The 16,279-nt window shown below is 42.4% G+C and overlaps 1 protein-coding gene across 1 annotated transcript in view; it reads right to left on the bottom strand.

The window, feature by feature from the left end:
* ABI3BP (ABI family member 3 binding protein) overlaps positions 1-16,279 on the bottom strand; it is a 365,114-nt gene that overhangs the window by 172,413 nt on the left and 176,422 nt on the right. Inside the window, exon 9 of the mRNA XM_075852779.1 lies at positions 10,620-10,694. Coding sequence (XP_075708894.1) covers positions 10,620-10,694 — 75 coding nt within the window. The remainder of the gene's footprint in view (positions 1-10,619; positions 10,695-16,279) is intronic.

Below are 16,279 nucleotides of genomic sequence, written 5' to 3'. Positions count from 1 at the left end.
GAAGATACACCTTTATCTAAACATGTCAGATTCCACCATCAAGGTGATATTAATGCCCTGAAATTCTGGGGCATCACTCAAGTTAAATTGGGCCCTAGGGCGGGTAACCTTGATAAAAAACTTTTACAAGAAGAGGCTAAATGGATCCACAGACTTGGATCCCTGAGCCCTAATGGACTGAATGAGGGCTTCACCTTCTTTGCCTTCCTATAGTCCCCCTGCCCAATATTGATTTGCAAATGTCAGACAAATTACCATATTCGCTAGACAGCGAATCTGAATATTTACATTCCAATTCATAATAAGGACAGCATATCTCTCTATATATTTTATTTATATATTACTCTTTACTCTACATGTCCATTTGGACCACTACTCTTCTTTCTTTTTTCTTCTTTTTTCTTTTCATTTCTAAGTGAACCATTTCCTGGACGTACAAAAGCATCTGGACACAAATTTCATATATTAATCTCGAGTATAGACAATATATACACATATACGAGAATACATACCTGATTCCTATTTGATTTTCTGTTACTGCATTCTTCAGGTACCCAGATGCTTGTACTCATCCAGATGTTCGTAGGACGTGGCTAGAATTGAATCACAGAACTATCCACGCTACGATATATCTGGACTTTTGCTACAAAAAGCATTAAAGTCCTTCTATGTCTCTAGTGCGCAATCGCGCCCCATGTACTTTTCTTGTAAGCCATGCGAGTCTACATTGCATGAATGCATTCATAAATGTCCAAATTGACTAAGTCCGATCGGACATGGAATACGCATGCGCCACCAAGAGAACCAAAACAGCAGCCAATTGGCTGCACGTACACGGCCCCCACATTGGCTAATTTCTATGTCAATCTGGGGATGTGGAGGCTCGCTCTTGAAAACGAGATCCTATTGGTTCCGACACAGGTGTACCCTGTCTGTTATGAAATTGAAGTCTTTAAAGGAAGTAACAATATGTACGCGCGCTCACTAGCCCCGTTTTGATCCCCTGAGGACGCTGTGTTGACAGCGAAACATGTCGGGGGGGCTAAATTTATTATTTTAAACAGCCATGCTTGCCTAGCAATCCCAGCACGCACATTTGAATTTAACTTTGAGAGTAACACTGAATCTGTCACGACGCGGCAGTCTGCAGCAGCCGATCTGTCAGATCTGGTATCTTGTTAATCCCAGCACCTTGTGCTCTGTCTGGCAATACATGCAGACGGAGTGTTATTTGAGCGTGTGCAGCAGCAACATTGGCTACAATTTTTAAATTGTTTGTATCTATTGTTCATGTCCATATGGACTTCTTAGTGGCAAAATTAATAAAAGTTACTTTTTAATCAATACTAGTCAGCAGTTGGGAAATTGGCTTTCAGTGTGCCTGGCACACTTAGTTCTTTTTGTATTCATTACGTGCCTGCCAACTGCTGGGGTCTTCCCAGTACTTATGGAGTGGGCTCAGCGCGTTAGCCCACTCCATACATCACCCCCCCACTCCATACATCACCCCCCACACCACGACGTACTCGAAGTGTTTAATATCAGGCAGGAAAACTTTGAGAAAGGATAATACAACCTGTTAGGAAACGTCCGTCCCTTTAATATTACCTTGACTTCTAGTGTAGCTTCTGGGCGGTTCAGTATTTAGTTGTTCAGCCTATCCCTTTTCTCTGTCTTTCTTCCTATCAGATGTAAGGGTGGAGTACTTAAACCTGGGTTGCTTCTGTGTTCTATGCTCGTGAATTTCCTTCCTGCATGTGTTTGATCAAGCTTCTGACTATACCTTGTACCTTTGACTATTTGGACTTTTGTAACTGGACCTCGGCTTGTCTCTGGATTACCTTTTGCTTACGCATTTGGACTCTCTGCTCCCGGCTGGTACTGACCTCTGCTATTCCTGACATTCCTTAGCTTTGTGTTTTGGAATTTTTCTTTACCCCCTGGCTGTCTTGTTACCTGTTCTGGTATTGCCTGCATTGCACCTCTTATTCAACACCGAACTCTGTTAAAACAACCTGGGTTCTATGCAGCAAAAACCGTCCTGCCTTGCGGTGGGCTCTGGCGAAAACCATAGAGTAGCCTTAGACACTGTTGATCAGAGTTGTGATGGATTTGGCATTGCAGATTTATTTGCATGCTCCGTCCTGACCGTCTCCAGCAGCCTTTAGGGAATCGCTCACATAGCAATTCCATAAAACTAACACCCTGGGAATTGTTCAACCAGTGATTACATTAGGCACCCATTCTTACACAGATTTTGAAAGTTAGTATACCATCTTCATCAGGTCTAAGAGATCTACTTAAAGGGGTTTTACAACGAGAGACATTTTTGTCATATCCACAGGATATGTCATAAATGTCAGATAGATGCGAGTCCCACCTCTGGGACTTGCACCTATCTCTAGATTGGGACCCCCTAAACCCCATTCTGTTGCTCTGTGTTGTTATTGAAGCGTGTGATTTTCGACCATGAATTACGGAAACAGCGTACCTCACTGAGATACGCTGTTTACATAAGTCCCATAGCACTGAATGGTAGTTACGGAAACAGCGAAGCTCACATGCTATGCTGCTTCCGTAACTGTCATTCACTTCTATGTGAGCTATGCTGTTTCTGTAATTCATGGTCAGAAATCACATGCTTCAGCCACAACACAGAGCAGTAGAACGGGGTTTAGGGGGCCCCGTTCTAGAGATAGGTGCAGGTCCAAGAGGTGGGACCCGCATCTATCTGACATTTATGACATATCCTGTGGACAGTGGCATAGCTATAGGGGTTGCAACAGTCACAATTGCGACCGGGCCCCTAAACCCGGGGGGCCCCATTGCCACAGAGCGCTGACCACGTTGGTCCCGGTTCCAACTGTGTCTGCATTCTCAGGACGCAGATACAGTTGAATTCAATGCTGGAGCAAGGAGCTAACGGCACCTTGCTCCAGTATTCACTGTGCCTTGAGCGGCTCGGTGCAGACAGATGCGATGTAGTGACGTCATCGCGCCTCTCTGCGCCGAGTTACTCATAGCACAGGCCAAAGGAGGAGAAGGATCTCCTCCACTCATCGCAGGAACCGGGATAGGTAAGTAATTATTTTATTATTTTTCTATTAGGGATATATGGGGGCATTAGACTGGGTATGGGAGGGGGGGCTAATATGATGTCAGCTATTGGAGTATAATACTGTATGGGGGCATTATACTGTATGGGGCAGCTATGGGTGGTAATATACTGTGGGGGGCAGCTATGGGAGGCATTATACTGTGTGGGGGAAGCTATGGGAAGCATTATACTGTATAGGGAAGCTATAGGAAGCATTATACTGTGTGGGGGCATTATATTGTGGGGCAGCTATGGGGGCATTATACAGTGGGGGGGGGCATTATACTGTGGGGCAGCTATGGGGGAATTATACTGTGGGGGCAGCTATGGGGGCATTATACTGTGGGGGCAGCTATGGGGGCATTATATTGTAAGGGGCATTATACTGTGGGGGCAGCTATAGGGATATTATATGGTGGGGGCAGCTATGGGGGCATTATACTGTAGGGGCAGCTATGGGAGGCATTATACGGTGTAAGAGCAGCTATAGGGGGCATTATACTGTGCAGGGGCATTATACTGTGGGGGCAGCTATGGGGACATTATATTGTGGGGGAAGCTATGGGAGGCATTATACTGTGTGAGGGCATTATACAGTGGGGGGCAGCTATGGAGGGCATTGCACTGTAGAGACAGCTATGGGGGGCATTAAACTGTGTGTGGGCAACTATGGGGGGCATTATACTGTATGGAGGGCAGCTATGGGGAGTGTTATACTGTGTGGGGGCGTTATACTGTGGAAGCAGCTGGGGGCATCCATGGGGCTGTTGGGCAAGACGGCTGGGCATAGGCACGCGCAGGTGTCTGGTGGTGTTGAGGAGGGGTAGGGGGACCCAAGCTGAAGTTTTGCACCAGGGCCCATGAGCCTTTAGCTATGCCTTTGCCTGTGGATATGTCATAAATGTCTCTGATGGGATGCAGTTTGTATTGTAAAATCTGGTGACAGATCATCTTTAAAGCTTGGTAGTTGCAGCCATAAAAGGGTGGTAAAGACAAATATTAGTGCTCGTCTTAACACAATATTACAAAGTTGCTAAACCAGGATGCTGCATTGTTAAGTGAATATACTGTAGAATAACATATATTTCAAAAGCTGCTATTTCTATAACCTCAAACCATCAATGTTTCATAACAAAGAGTTTCCCATTAGTTTGGGCTTTAATATATCACATTCCAAAGTAAGCACCAACCTACTTGATGAATTAATGACACAGACCTAAATGTCAACACCCTCAACTTCTGTGATTTTCGTTCAAGAGTCGGGTACTGTACATATGTATAATGCGTAAAATACACAGTGTGAGTGTGATGTCTTGTATATTTTTTAAACAAAAGAATAACAAATTTATTCAGCTAAAAGGGCAGTATTTGTCTCAGAAAAGAATAGCAATGTGTAGGCGTTCAAAGCAGTGGAAATATGTTAATAAGCAGCCCCCAGATTTGAGGAAAGCTCGGCCAATTCATAGCTACTGCATGTTCACATTTTTAAAAAGGAAAATTGAACCAAGCATTTTACTTAATGAATTCATTTTTAATAGTGTGATTGATATTTTCCCCACCATTTACACACTTGTACCTATAAATAATCAAAAGACAAAATACGTACCATTAAAATGTTATCTTGTGAATACCAAATCTAGAAATATTCTAAAGGCTGTCTGCTTCTGCAATTTATTTTGCTTACTCTCATATATGAAAACTAGTGCAGATAAAAAAAGTGGTTTTCAACCAGATCCAGTGGCGTAACTACCGCCGTAGCAGCAGTAGCGGCTGCTACGGGGCCCGCGGCATGAGGGGGCCCGTGTCGCCCGCCGGCACGGGCCCCCACCATGGCCGGAGGCTCCGCTAGCAGCCGCTATGGCTGCTACAGCGGGACGCCACTGAACAGTACGGCAGAGCAGGGAGGTATGTCCCCGCTCTGCCATTAAACAAAAGACATGTATCCCCTATCCACAGGATAGGGGATACATGTGTGATCGCTGGCAGCGATAGGGAGAATGGGGGACTGAAAGTCCCCTGAAGTTCTCCATCACAAACCTCGGACTTCCGGGGTCTGTGTCGGCAGCTCCGTAGAAATGAATGGAGCGCCGGTCCCGCTTGTGCGCATGCGTGACCAGCGCTCCATTCATTTCTACAGAGCTGCCGACACAGACGCCGGAAGTCAGAGGTTAGTCATGGAGAACTTCAGGGGACTTTCAGTCCCCCGTTCTCCCTATCGCTGCCAGCGATCACACATGTATCCCCTATCCTGTGGATAGGGGATACATGTCTTTTATTAGGACACACTGTAGGTCGCATTTTTTTGGGAGGGGGGACGCTGTATGGCGTTCCCTACAGGGGGGTGACGCTGTATGGCATTCCCTACAGGGGGGTGACGCTGTATGGCGTTCCCTACAGGGGGGTGACGCTGTATGGCGTTCCCTACAGGGGGGTGACTCTGTATGGCGTTCCCTACAGGGGGACGACGCTGTATGGCGTTCCCTACAGGGGGGGGCTGTATGGCGTTCCCTACAGGGGGGACGCTGTATGGCGTTCCCTACAGGGGGGGGACGCTGTATGGCGTTCCCTACAGGGGGGGCTGTATGGCGTTCCCTACAGGGGGGGGCTGTATGGCGTTCCCTACAGACCCCCTCTGTAGGGAACGCCATACAGACTCCCTGTAGGTAACGCCAGACAGCCCCCTCTGTAGGGAACGCCATACAGCCCCCCGTAGATAACGCCATACAGCCCCCTCTAGATAACGCCATACAGCCCCCTCTGTAGATAACGCCATACAGTCCCCCCGTAGATAACGCCATACAGCCCCCCGTAGATAACGCCATACAGCCCCCTCTGTAGATATCTACAAAGGGGGCTGTATGGCGTTATCTACAGGGGGGCTGTATGGCGTTATCAAAAGGGGGGGTTTGTAAAAAAGGCACTATCTACAAGGGGGGGTTGTGTGACACCCGGGGAGGGGGGCCCCAGTCAAAAGTTTGCTATGGGGCCCAGTCTTTCCTAGTTACGCCCCTGACCAGATCATTGCTGCATATGCCCTAATAGGCATTACGGATGTGATAGAAGGGAGTGCCCTGCTCTCCTACTCCACTAATTTGAATGTGCATCCATCAATGATTCGATTTGTTTGCACTTCACAGCGGTCCCACCAACACCCGATCGAGGTACAATTTCAAGCAAAGAACCCATTGTCATATCTTAATTCAGGGTGAATCACAATGATGAAATTGTCTACACTGGAAAAACCCTAAATAATGCTGAGAGCATCTTGTTTTTAACCATACTGGGGCAGATTTTCTAATGTGTTAGAATATGTCATAAAATGCACCAAAATGTGGCGCATTTCCGGCGCACAATGTCGCATCAAGATTTAGACCTATTTATTAAGCAAATATGTCAAAAGGAACAGATTTTTGTGCCTTACTAGACACTTTTAAAAAAAGTCTCAAAAAGGGGGTGTGAATTGACAAAAATGGTGTGGCTTAAAATGAAAACCAATGTGCACAAAAATTGGAACAAATTTAAGGGACAAAATTCTGTCCCAAAATAAGATAAATCGAAGATGGTGTAAGTAGGAGAAAAGTGTCTGACAAACAAATCAATCAAGATGCGCCAATATTAGCATACAGCGTGCGTCCATCTTCTGACTGCCTGGTCTAAGTTTACACTGTCTAAATCTCAGACAGTATTTGTAAATCTGTGTGTAAAAATCTTTGTGTAAAGATTTTTCTCCTCTGACTAAAGTTACTTAATTCAGACTTCATTTTATGATTAAAAAAAATTGGAAATTCAGGAACAGTGATTTCAGCACATCTGAAGAAAATGATAACAGCAGGTCATTTATGTTGTATGAAATTTTTCATTTTAAAACAAGACTATTATTAAGAAAAGTGAGCTAGTTAATAGAAGAAAGTACCTAATGCCAGAAATGTCAAAGCTGTGGAGAAGCTGTATAATAAATATCATCACTAAAATGTGGCCATCCTGGAGCTTCTCCAGTTTCTCACAGCAAGTGCTAAGTAAACAATAAGTATCTTTCAATCTTCCTTGTCATAACTCTAGTAATTTAATGTCATTCATTCACAATATTTTCACACCTGCTGTGTGAAATGTCACCATATGTAGGCAAAAGAGGCCTAACAGAAGTTATAAGGCAGTCATGGCCAATTTATTCTTACGTCACTCAGTCTGTTTATTAAAGCAAAACAAGTCTTGAAACTATGATTGCCATTTCCATGGTTGTCCTTTAAGGCAAGGTCTCAACCACTAGAGTTTTAGATGTGCGCAAGCCTGTATCTACCTGTTGAGCCTCATTAACAAAAAAGACAGATAAAGCTTTCCTTTTTGGAGAACATATTTCCAAATTTTCGGTAGGCACCTCTGCCTATTTGTAATGAAGATTACAGTGATGGTACAGATATGGCATTTCACATTGCTATCCAAAGCATTGTGTCCTGGGAGAAATCCTAAAACAGGCTAGAATGGATCTATTCATAGAGGAAAATTCGGTATCAGCAAATGCCTGAGTCATATTTAGAATCTTATAGGGTAAAGAATTGAATTTCACAGCAGTCACTTGCATACACAAATGTAGCGGGATTCAATTGCCTATGCAACTTTTGTGTACTGTAATAATTCACTAACTTAAAGACTATGTACACCTTTTAAATAATTTTTGTTTTTTTTTAAATAAAAATGTCTCAGTGTAAAATTATTTTAACTTTTCGAGATACAGCTGCTTTGTATCCTATATACAGAGCAGCTGTATCGTGCTCTGAATCCTATATCCGTCAGGTCAGTGGTACTCACGGGTTCAAAGGTGTATATAGACAGGTTTCAAAGGTGTACATAGCCTTTAAAGTGGTGTACCAGTTATAACACCTTTTCTTTTGATAGGTCCCCGATCACTGGCTGAATGCGAACGATGACTAGCTGAATGCGAATGTGTCGTGTGGCTTGGACATCCTGTGATCAGTTGTTATTATTAGTGGGGGAACCCAGTGCTTAATACATATTTGTTTTGCAGGGAAAAAAGAAACGGTATAAAACTCTGTCCTCTAACGGGCTTTATTCTGATGCAGTAGCTTTTTTATGGCGCTGCATCAGAATAAATACACAGAGCAGGGAGCCGTTAAATCTCCTTGCTCTCAGCTACAAGAGGTAGCTGAGGGCTGGGAGCTTCCCTGCTTGAATGGGCGAGATTGATATCAGTATCGATCTCGCTCGTTTAACCCTTCAGATGCGGCGCTCAATAGCGAGCGTCACATCTGAGTGGTTCTGGAGAGAGGGAGCTCCCTCTCTCACCTCATCGGCACACTGCATGTGATCGCAGAGTGTCGGTATCTTTTATGACAGGGGGGGTCTGATATAGGCCCCCAGGTCTGCCCCAGTTAATGCCTGCTAGACCATGCCTCTGACAGATGCCTGTCCGTTTTACAGCAAAATGGTACCAATAAAAACTACAAGTCGTCCCGCAAAAAAAAGCCCTCATACAGCTGCATCAGCGGTAAAATAAAAAAGTTAATAAATAAATAAAATAAAAAAGTTATGGGTCTTCAAATATGGAGACACAAAGCCAAATAATAATAAAAAAAATTTTTATGGTGTAAAAGTAGTAAAACATACAAAATCTGTATAAATTTGGTATTGTTGCAATCGTAACAACACGCTAAATAAAGTTATTGTGTTATTTATACCACACGGTAAACGGCGTAAATTTAGAACACAAAAAAGTGTAATTGCTGTTTCTTTTCTATTACCCCCTAAAAAAGTTTATAAAAGTTAATCAATAAATTATATGTACCCTAAAATGGTACTATTAAAAAATACAACTTGTCCCGCAAAAACAAGACCTTATACAGCTATGGCAACGCAAAAATAAAAAACTTTAAAAATTGCTTGGTCATTAAGGTTTAAAATAGGCTGGTCACTAAGGGGTTAAAACCATGGGCTATCCATTGATCTCAATAGATGTGCTAGATTCTCCAAAACGATAGTCACTCTTTAGTGGCTCCCTACTGTTTCTAAAAAAAGGTGTCCCAGATCAAGCAATCCTATCCCCCCTTCACCTCATAAAGCCCAAATAGGATATTTTAGAACCCTGTGACACTGGATAGAAATATTCATATCTATATAAATGTTCAAGTGAACTTTTCAATAGACTAAATATCTTATAAAAATAAATTGTATTTATTAACTTACTTCTACCAGTTCTCTGTTGAAAAGGTTTAATATTATCTTCTACTACTTTTTTTCAAATTCAAGCATATGGTCACACATAAAAACCAACAAACTAGGCACAATATGACCTTTTAGAACGTGCTTGTTAGGCCCCGTGCACACGACCGTAATTTTCATCCGTAATTACAGAATCCGTAATTACGGACTAAATTGCGTACCCATTCTTTTCTATTGGCCACAGACACCTTTCCATAAATATTTACGGATGTGTGTCTGGGCGGTATAAATGATCCGCAAAATATAGAATATGTCCTATTCTTGTCTGCAATTGCGGCACAGACTCACCCATAGAAGTCTATGGGCACTTCCGCAATGCGTGTGTCCGCAGCCGTCGGATCCATATTTGCAGACAGTTAAAACTATTACGGTCATGTGCATGAGGCCTTAGTTAGTGATGAAAAGTAACCAAACATAACAACAGGAAAATGCAACTCGGTTCTCTTTCAATCACTTGAAGTTCCACTGTGTTGTATTTGTTTTTCAAATACTGAAAAAACTGTTTCATTTTCATTGCTAGCAGAAGATTTTCTATTTAACAACATTTTTGTAAAACTGGTCTGTGGTAAAGAACATATAAATCTTAACAGAACTGTACTGAGAAATGTGTGCCAGCCACAGAGTAATAAACCCTATATGAACAGTCTTTTTCTATAAAAAAACTGATTGTAAAATGTCAAATGTCAATTAACGCTACACTCATACTAACACAAGAATGATATTTAAAAGGAGATGAATATGAGTCATTAACATTTATTATGGGCGTTAGAAAGAGGAATGCCAGATCTATAATGATCAACGAGGAGCCTGAGTGCCAGGATATAGAGTATCACCAAATGTGGCAATTAGGATCTACAATATTATGAATTGGTAAGACCATAGACTAGATAATAAACAAAATTCTTGCAAAGAGAATAATATTAAAATGTTCTCATTGATAGACAATACTTACTAGCTCACCTAAGGCAACATTCTTCAATCCCCTCTACATATCCCATACTTTTGCAATCTTTTCCAAGACAGTATAGTAACACCTTAAAGTTATCCACAAAATACAATATAAAACCTATATATTTTAATGTTTCACTGTGTACAGTTGAGAAATTAAATCTTCCTCTGCCATGTCTAATTATTAGTGTCTTTACCTGGTCAAGACAAAAAAACATCAAATGGTGAAGTTCAAAACTCAGGTGCTTGAGCTTCAGAGACTTGACAGAGATTTACAAACTGTATTGTTTTTTGTCACATTTGAATGAATGTAATAGAACAGCTGGTGAAGAAAGTATACCTGGCTTTGGTTTAGGCGTTGCTATTCTTGTTGTGGTTGTTGCCACATTTGGTTTCTTTATTTCATCCCTGTAGACTAACCACAAAACCATGTAAATTAACAGCCAGTCTATAGAATCCATAAAAACCCTCAATAAACAACAATAAAACATGACATGGCATCATAATAAAAGGTTTATGCAATGAAAAGTCAGTAGTGAGGGAACCTGTCACCAACATTTCACCTATTAAACCGACTATACCTGGTGGTAGTGGGTGAAAAATCATTTCAATATAACCTATAATTGTCTTCTTAGTCGGCTCTGCAGCTTTAGTATTCAGTTTTTTAGTGTTCCCACACCGGATGCTAATGAGCAGAAAAGAGTCAGATCTTCATTTGAAAAGAGTCAAATCTTCGTTTGGAAAGAGTCAGATCTTCATTCCTCAAGTCTTTCCAAGTTTACTTCGCCTCCTTACTTTTGATTGACAGCTCCTCGCCTTCCCCCAGCACACAAAATCCCGCGCTTGTGCATTGATGTCCTCTTTTGGTGTGTGCGCACAAAGGGACACCGCATAATTACGATAAAAGGCGCAAAACGTTTGCAGACCGTTATTTACAGTCGGAGGAGGAGTTTAGGAGCGGGGATAACGGCAATTAACTTTTTATAGCAGCGGCCAGAGAGGGATAAGTAAAGTTCAATAGGTGAAATGCTGGTGACAGGTTCCCTTTAAATCGTAGTAGGCGTAATTATGTTATTGTAGAAAATAGAAGAATTTCTCAAGTTCCCAGTACAGTTTCTCCCCCAGGGTTCCTCTCTACACACTTTGTAAAGGGTGTATTTAATACATAAGCCAACAATGGTTGCATAGTTACTTAGGTTGAAAAAAAGACACATGTCCATCTTTCTCAGTTTAATTATTCATCCTTTTTTTGCTAAATTATTTATAACCCTCAAGCTCATTTGTCATTATATAAGAATTTAGCCCTTTTTTTTTTTACTGCTGTCATTGTATCTGCCAATAATATCTCTTGTAGTATGGCAATTCATAGTTTAACCCCTTCACGCTCAGTGACGTACTATTCCATCATGCTGACCGCACCGTTCGCGCTCAAGGTCGGAATAGTACGTCACGGGGAAAATGCATCGCCATTTTCCGCTGACGCGTTCACGAGCTGTGACAGCTGCTGTTTCGGACAGCAGGCTAGCACAGCTCAATACGCCGGGACCTGTCGCGATGGTCCCGCCTCCTCGATCGCCGCTATTGGTCAGACAGTGAGTAACTGTCCAATAGCGGCGATCGTTGTCTAAACATCCTCTCCCTAACATCACATCCTGCCGCACCCGCCCTAAATGCCTCTGTTGGAGATAGCGAGGCATTCAGAGCGGTTGTGAGAAGAGAGAGAGAGAGAAGCAAAAAGTTGGAAAAAAAGTGGAAAAAAAGTCTAAAAAGCAACTTTTTTCTGCTTCCCACCACCCCCATCCACTACCCACTCCTGTACCCTTCCTCCTTGTGTTCCCCCCCCACATTTTTGGTCAGTGATCTCCTATCACTGATCCCTTCTTAGTCTTCAGGACCAATTTCTTGGTCCCTGGGGATTATTTTTTTCTTTTCTTTTCTTTATAAAATATATAAAACAAAAAAAATATAAAAATTAAAAAAAGAAAATGTGTTAGTTTAGGCAATTTAGACAATTTAACTGGTTAGTTTAGTACTAGGGTTAGTTAGTGTCAGGGAACCGTCAAAAAGCGTAGTTAGGTATAGGGTCACGGAATTTAGCGTCAGGAGTCTGTCACCGTAGTTAGATCTAGCGTTAGGGGTCCATCACTGTAGTTAGGTTTAGCGTCAGGCAAGCTCAGAATAATCTAGTTAGGTTTAGTTTTAAGCACCAGTCACCGTAGTTAGGATTAGTGTCAGGGAAGCTCGGAATAATCTAGTTAGATTTAGTGTCAGGGAATAGTCGCTGTAGTTAGATTTAGTCTCAGGGAAGTTCAAATAAAATCTAGTTAGGTTAAGTGTTAGAAACCCTCGCCCTAGTTAGGTTTAGTCTCAGGGAAGCCCACTCGTTCTATAAAAACACCAATTTTTTTGGCTGGTTTAGGTAGCAGCCTATTGCTCCTAGTTAGGGAAGCAAAGAAACATGTCCGAACGGCCATTTACTGCCGTAGAGGCATATTCATTTCTTGCCTCCGACACAAACTTGTCGGATGGTGAGACTGTTTTATTTATCCACCTCCTCATCCAGTGATGAAGAAGAGGAACCCCCTAGGAGTACGCCCCATGACCACCACTACAGTTGAAACCCCCGAACGAAATTACCCCGCCGCAGTTGAAAGCCCCGAGCTAAGTGACCCCTCCGCAGTTGAAACCCCAGAGCGAAGTGACCCCATTTGGACCCCCACACTAGACATTTATGAGCCCCAAATCCCCGAGTACACGGTCAGCCCAGGGATACAATTTAATATGGCAGGGCTCAGTGAAATGGACTTTTTCAAGTTCTTCTTCATTGATGATATAGAGCTTATGGTCTCCAAGACAAATTTATATGCCCAACAGTATATTACTAAGAACCCCACATCATTTTATGCCCAATCCTACAGGTGGATCCCTGTAGATGCAGCAGAGTTGGACAAGTTCCGTATGGCCATGTCCAGGATGCGTTATTAGGCAATACTTACATCATACTGATAATGAGCAGTGCCCACCCCAAGATGACCCCAGTTTTGACCGTTTGTATAAACTGAGACCCCTATTAGACCATTTCAGTGCCCGGTTTGCCCAAGCATACACCCCTGAGAAGTTTATTTCTGTTGATGAGTCCCTGGTACATTTTAAAGGGAGGCTTCAATATCGCTAATACCTGCCGAGTAAGAGGGCAAGGTATGGCGTGTAGATGTATAAGCTGTACGAGAGTGCATGAGGGTATACGTACAAATTTAGGATATATGACGGGAAGGACAGCAGTATTAAGCCCCCAGAATGCCCCCCTTACTGGAAGTAAATGCAAAAATTGTGTGGGACTTGGTGTACCCACTGAAGGACCATGGTTACCACCTCTACCTGGATAATTTTTATACCATCGTCCCACTCTTCAAGTGCCTCGCTTCCAGAAGTACTGCGGCATGCGGCACTGCTAGAAGAAATCTGAGAGGCCTCCCTAAGACTCTGCTTGGGCAAACACTAAGAAGGGGTGAGAGCATGGCACATTTCTAGCAGCAACATATTGTGTGTCAAGTACAAGGACAAGAGAGATGTCCTTGTATTGACAACAATACATGGCCACACCAGTACCCTTGTACCTGTACGAGGTACCAGTACAGAGACCCCCAATCCAGACTGCATCCAGGACTACAATAGGTACATGGGAGGGGTGGACTTGTCAGATCAAGTCCTGAAGCCCTACAATGCCAAGCGGAAATCGAGGGTGTGGTATAAGAAACTGGCCGTGCACATCATACACATGGCATTGCACAATGTGTACGTGCTACGTCGATGTGCAGGCTAGAGGGGAACTTTCCTTGAATTTCAAGAGGTGGTTATCAAGAACCTAATCTTTAGGGACCAGGAAGGGGGGGGGCACCCAGTACTTCTGGAAGCGGGGCCACACGCATCGTACCAGGGTAACACTTTCCAGGAGAAGTTCCCCAAACTGGCAAGAAGGGAAAAAGTTAAAAGAGGTTCAAAGTCTGTTATAAGAGGGGGATAAGGAAGGACACAATATATCAATGTGACACGTGTCACTAAAAACCAGGGCTCTGTATGAAAGAGTGTTTTCAAATTTATCATACATCCCTTGATTTTTAATCTACCCCGGTTTTACTTATCCTGAAGCACTCCGCACAGCTTATCCCCCTCATCTTTCCCTTCTGAGCCCTGCCGTGAGCCCAGGCAGCTGTTAACAGCCACTTGTAGGGTATTGCCATACCCAGGAGAACCCACATTACAGCTTATGGGGTGTATGTCTCCGGTGGCACATGCTGGGCACAATATATCGGACAATGAATTGGCATATATGTATAGAAAACGGCAAATCTCACTCTGCACCATCTGCTGTGCATTACCTTTTACACAGTACCTGTGGGGTCAAAATGCTCACTACACCTCTAGATGAATGCCTTAAGGGGCGTCGTTTTGACAATGCAGTCACTTCTTAGGGGGTTTCAACTGTACTGGTACCTCAGGGGTTCTGAATACATGACTTAGCACAAGAAAATCCCCAGAAGGCCAAATGGTGGTCCTTTCCTTCTGAGCCCACCCATGGGCCCTAACGGCAGTTTTTCACCACAAATGGGGTATTGACATACTCAGGACAAATTGGGCAACAAAATGGGGTATTTTATTCCTTGTGAAAATAAGACACTTTGACCCCAAACTAAATCTTATTGGAAAAATATATTTTTTTAATTCAAAGCCCAATTCAAATAAATTCTGTGAAAAAACGGTGGGATCTAAATGGTCACAACACCCATAAATGAATTCCTTGAGGGGTGTAGTTTCCAAAATGGGGTCACTTCTGGTGGGTTTCCATTGCTTTGATACCTCTGGGGCTCTGCAAATGCGACATGGCACCCGAAAACCAATCCAGCTAAATCTGGACTCCAAAGAACACATAGCGCTCCTTTCCTTCTGAGCCCTCCCATGGGCCCAAACGGAAGTTTATCACCACAAATGGGCTATTACCACACTCAGAAAAATTGGGCAACAAAATGGGTATTTTATTCCTTCTGAAAATAAGACACTTTGACCCAAAATTACATCTAATTGGAAAAAATAAAATTTGTTTTAATTCCCAGCCTAATTCAAATACGTGCTGTAAAAAAATCTTTGGGGTCAAAATGGTAACAACAACCATAAATGAATTCCTTGAGGGGTGTAGTTTCCAAAATGGGGTCACTTTTGGGGGATTCCTACTGTTTTGACACCTCAACACCTCTTCAAACCTGGCATGCTGCCTAAAATCTATTCTAATACAAAAAGAGGCCACAAAATGCACTAGGTGCTTCTTTGCTTCTGGGGCTTGTGTTTTAGTCCACGAGCACACTAGAGCCACCTGTGGGAAATTACTAAACTACTAAATACATATTTAGTAGTGTTTCTCTGGTAAAACCTTCTGTGTTACAGAAAAAAATGGAATAAAATTGAAATTCAGCAAGAATGCTGTTTTGAATACTTTAAGGGGTCTAGTTTTTAAAATGGGGTGTTTTATGGGGGTTTCTAATACATAGCCCCCTCAAAGCCACTTCAGAACTGAACAGGCACCATAAAAACAAGGCTTTTGAAATTTTCTTAAAAATATGAGAAATTGCTGTTTATGTTCTAAGCCTTGTAACGTCCAAGAAAAATAAAAGAATGTTCAAAAAAGGATGCCAATCTAAAGTAGACATATGGGAAATGTGAACTAGTAACTATTTTGGGTGGTATAACTATCTGTTTTACAAGCAGATGTATTTAAATTCAGAAAATGCTTTTTTTTTCTAAATTTTAGCTAAATTTTGCAATTTTTCACAAATAAACACTTAATATATCGACCAAATTTTACCACTAACATAAAGCCCAATGTCTCACAAGAAAACAGTCTCAGAATAGCTTGGATAGGTTTAAGCATTCTGAAGTTATTACCACATAAATTGAAATATGTCAGATTTCAAAAATGGGCTCTGGGCCTTAAGGCCAAAAGAAGTC

This window comes from Rhinoderma darwinii, chromosome 2, assembly GCF_050947455.1.
Source record: "Rhinoderma darwinii isolate aRhiDar2 chromosome 2, aRhiDar2.hap1, whole genome shotgun sequence".
Classification (NCBI taxonomy): Eukaryota; Metazoa; Chordata; class Amphibia; order Anura; family Rhinodermatidae; genus Rhinoderma; species Rhinoderma darwinii.
The sequence above is the reverse complement of the archived record's forward strand: the minus strand, read 5'-3'. Positions and strand labels throughout refer to the sequence as shown.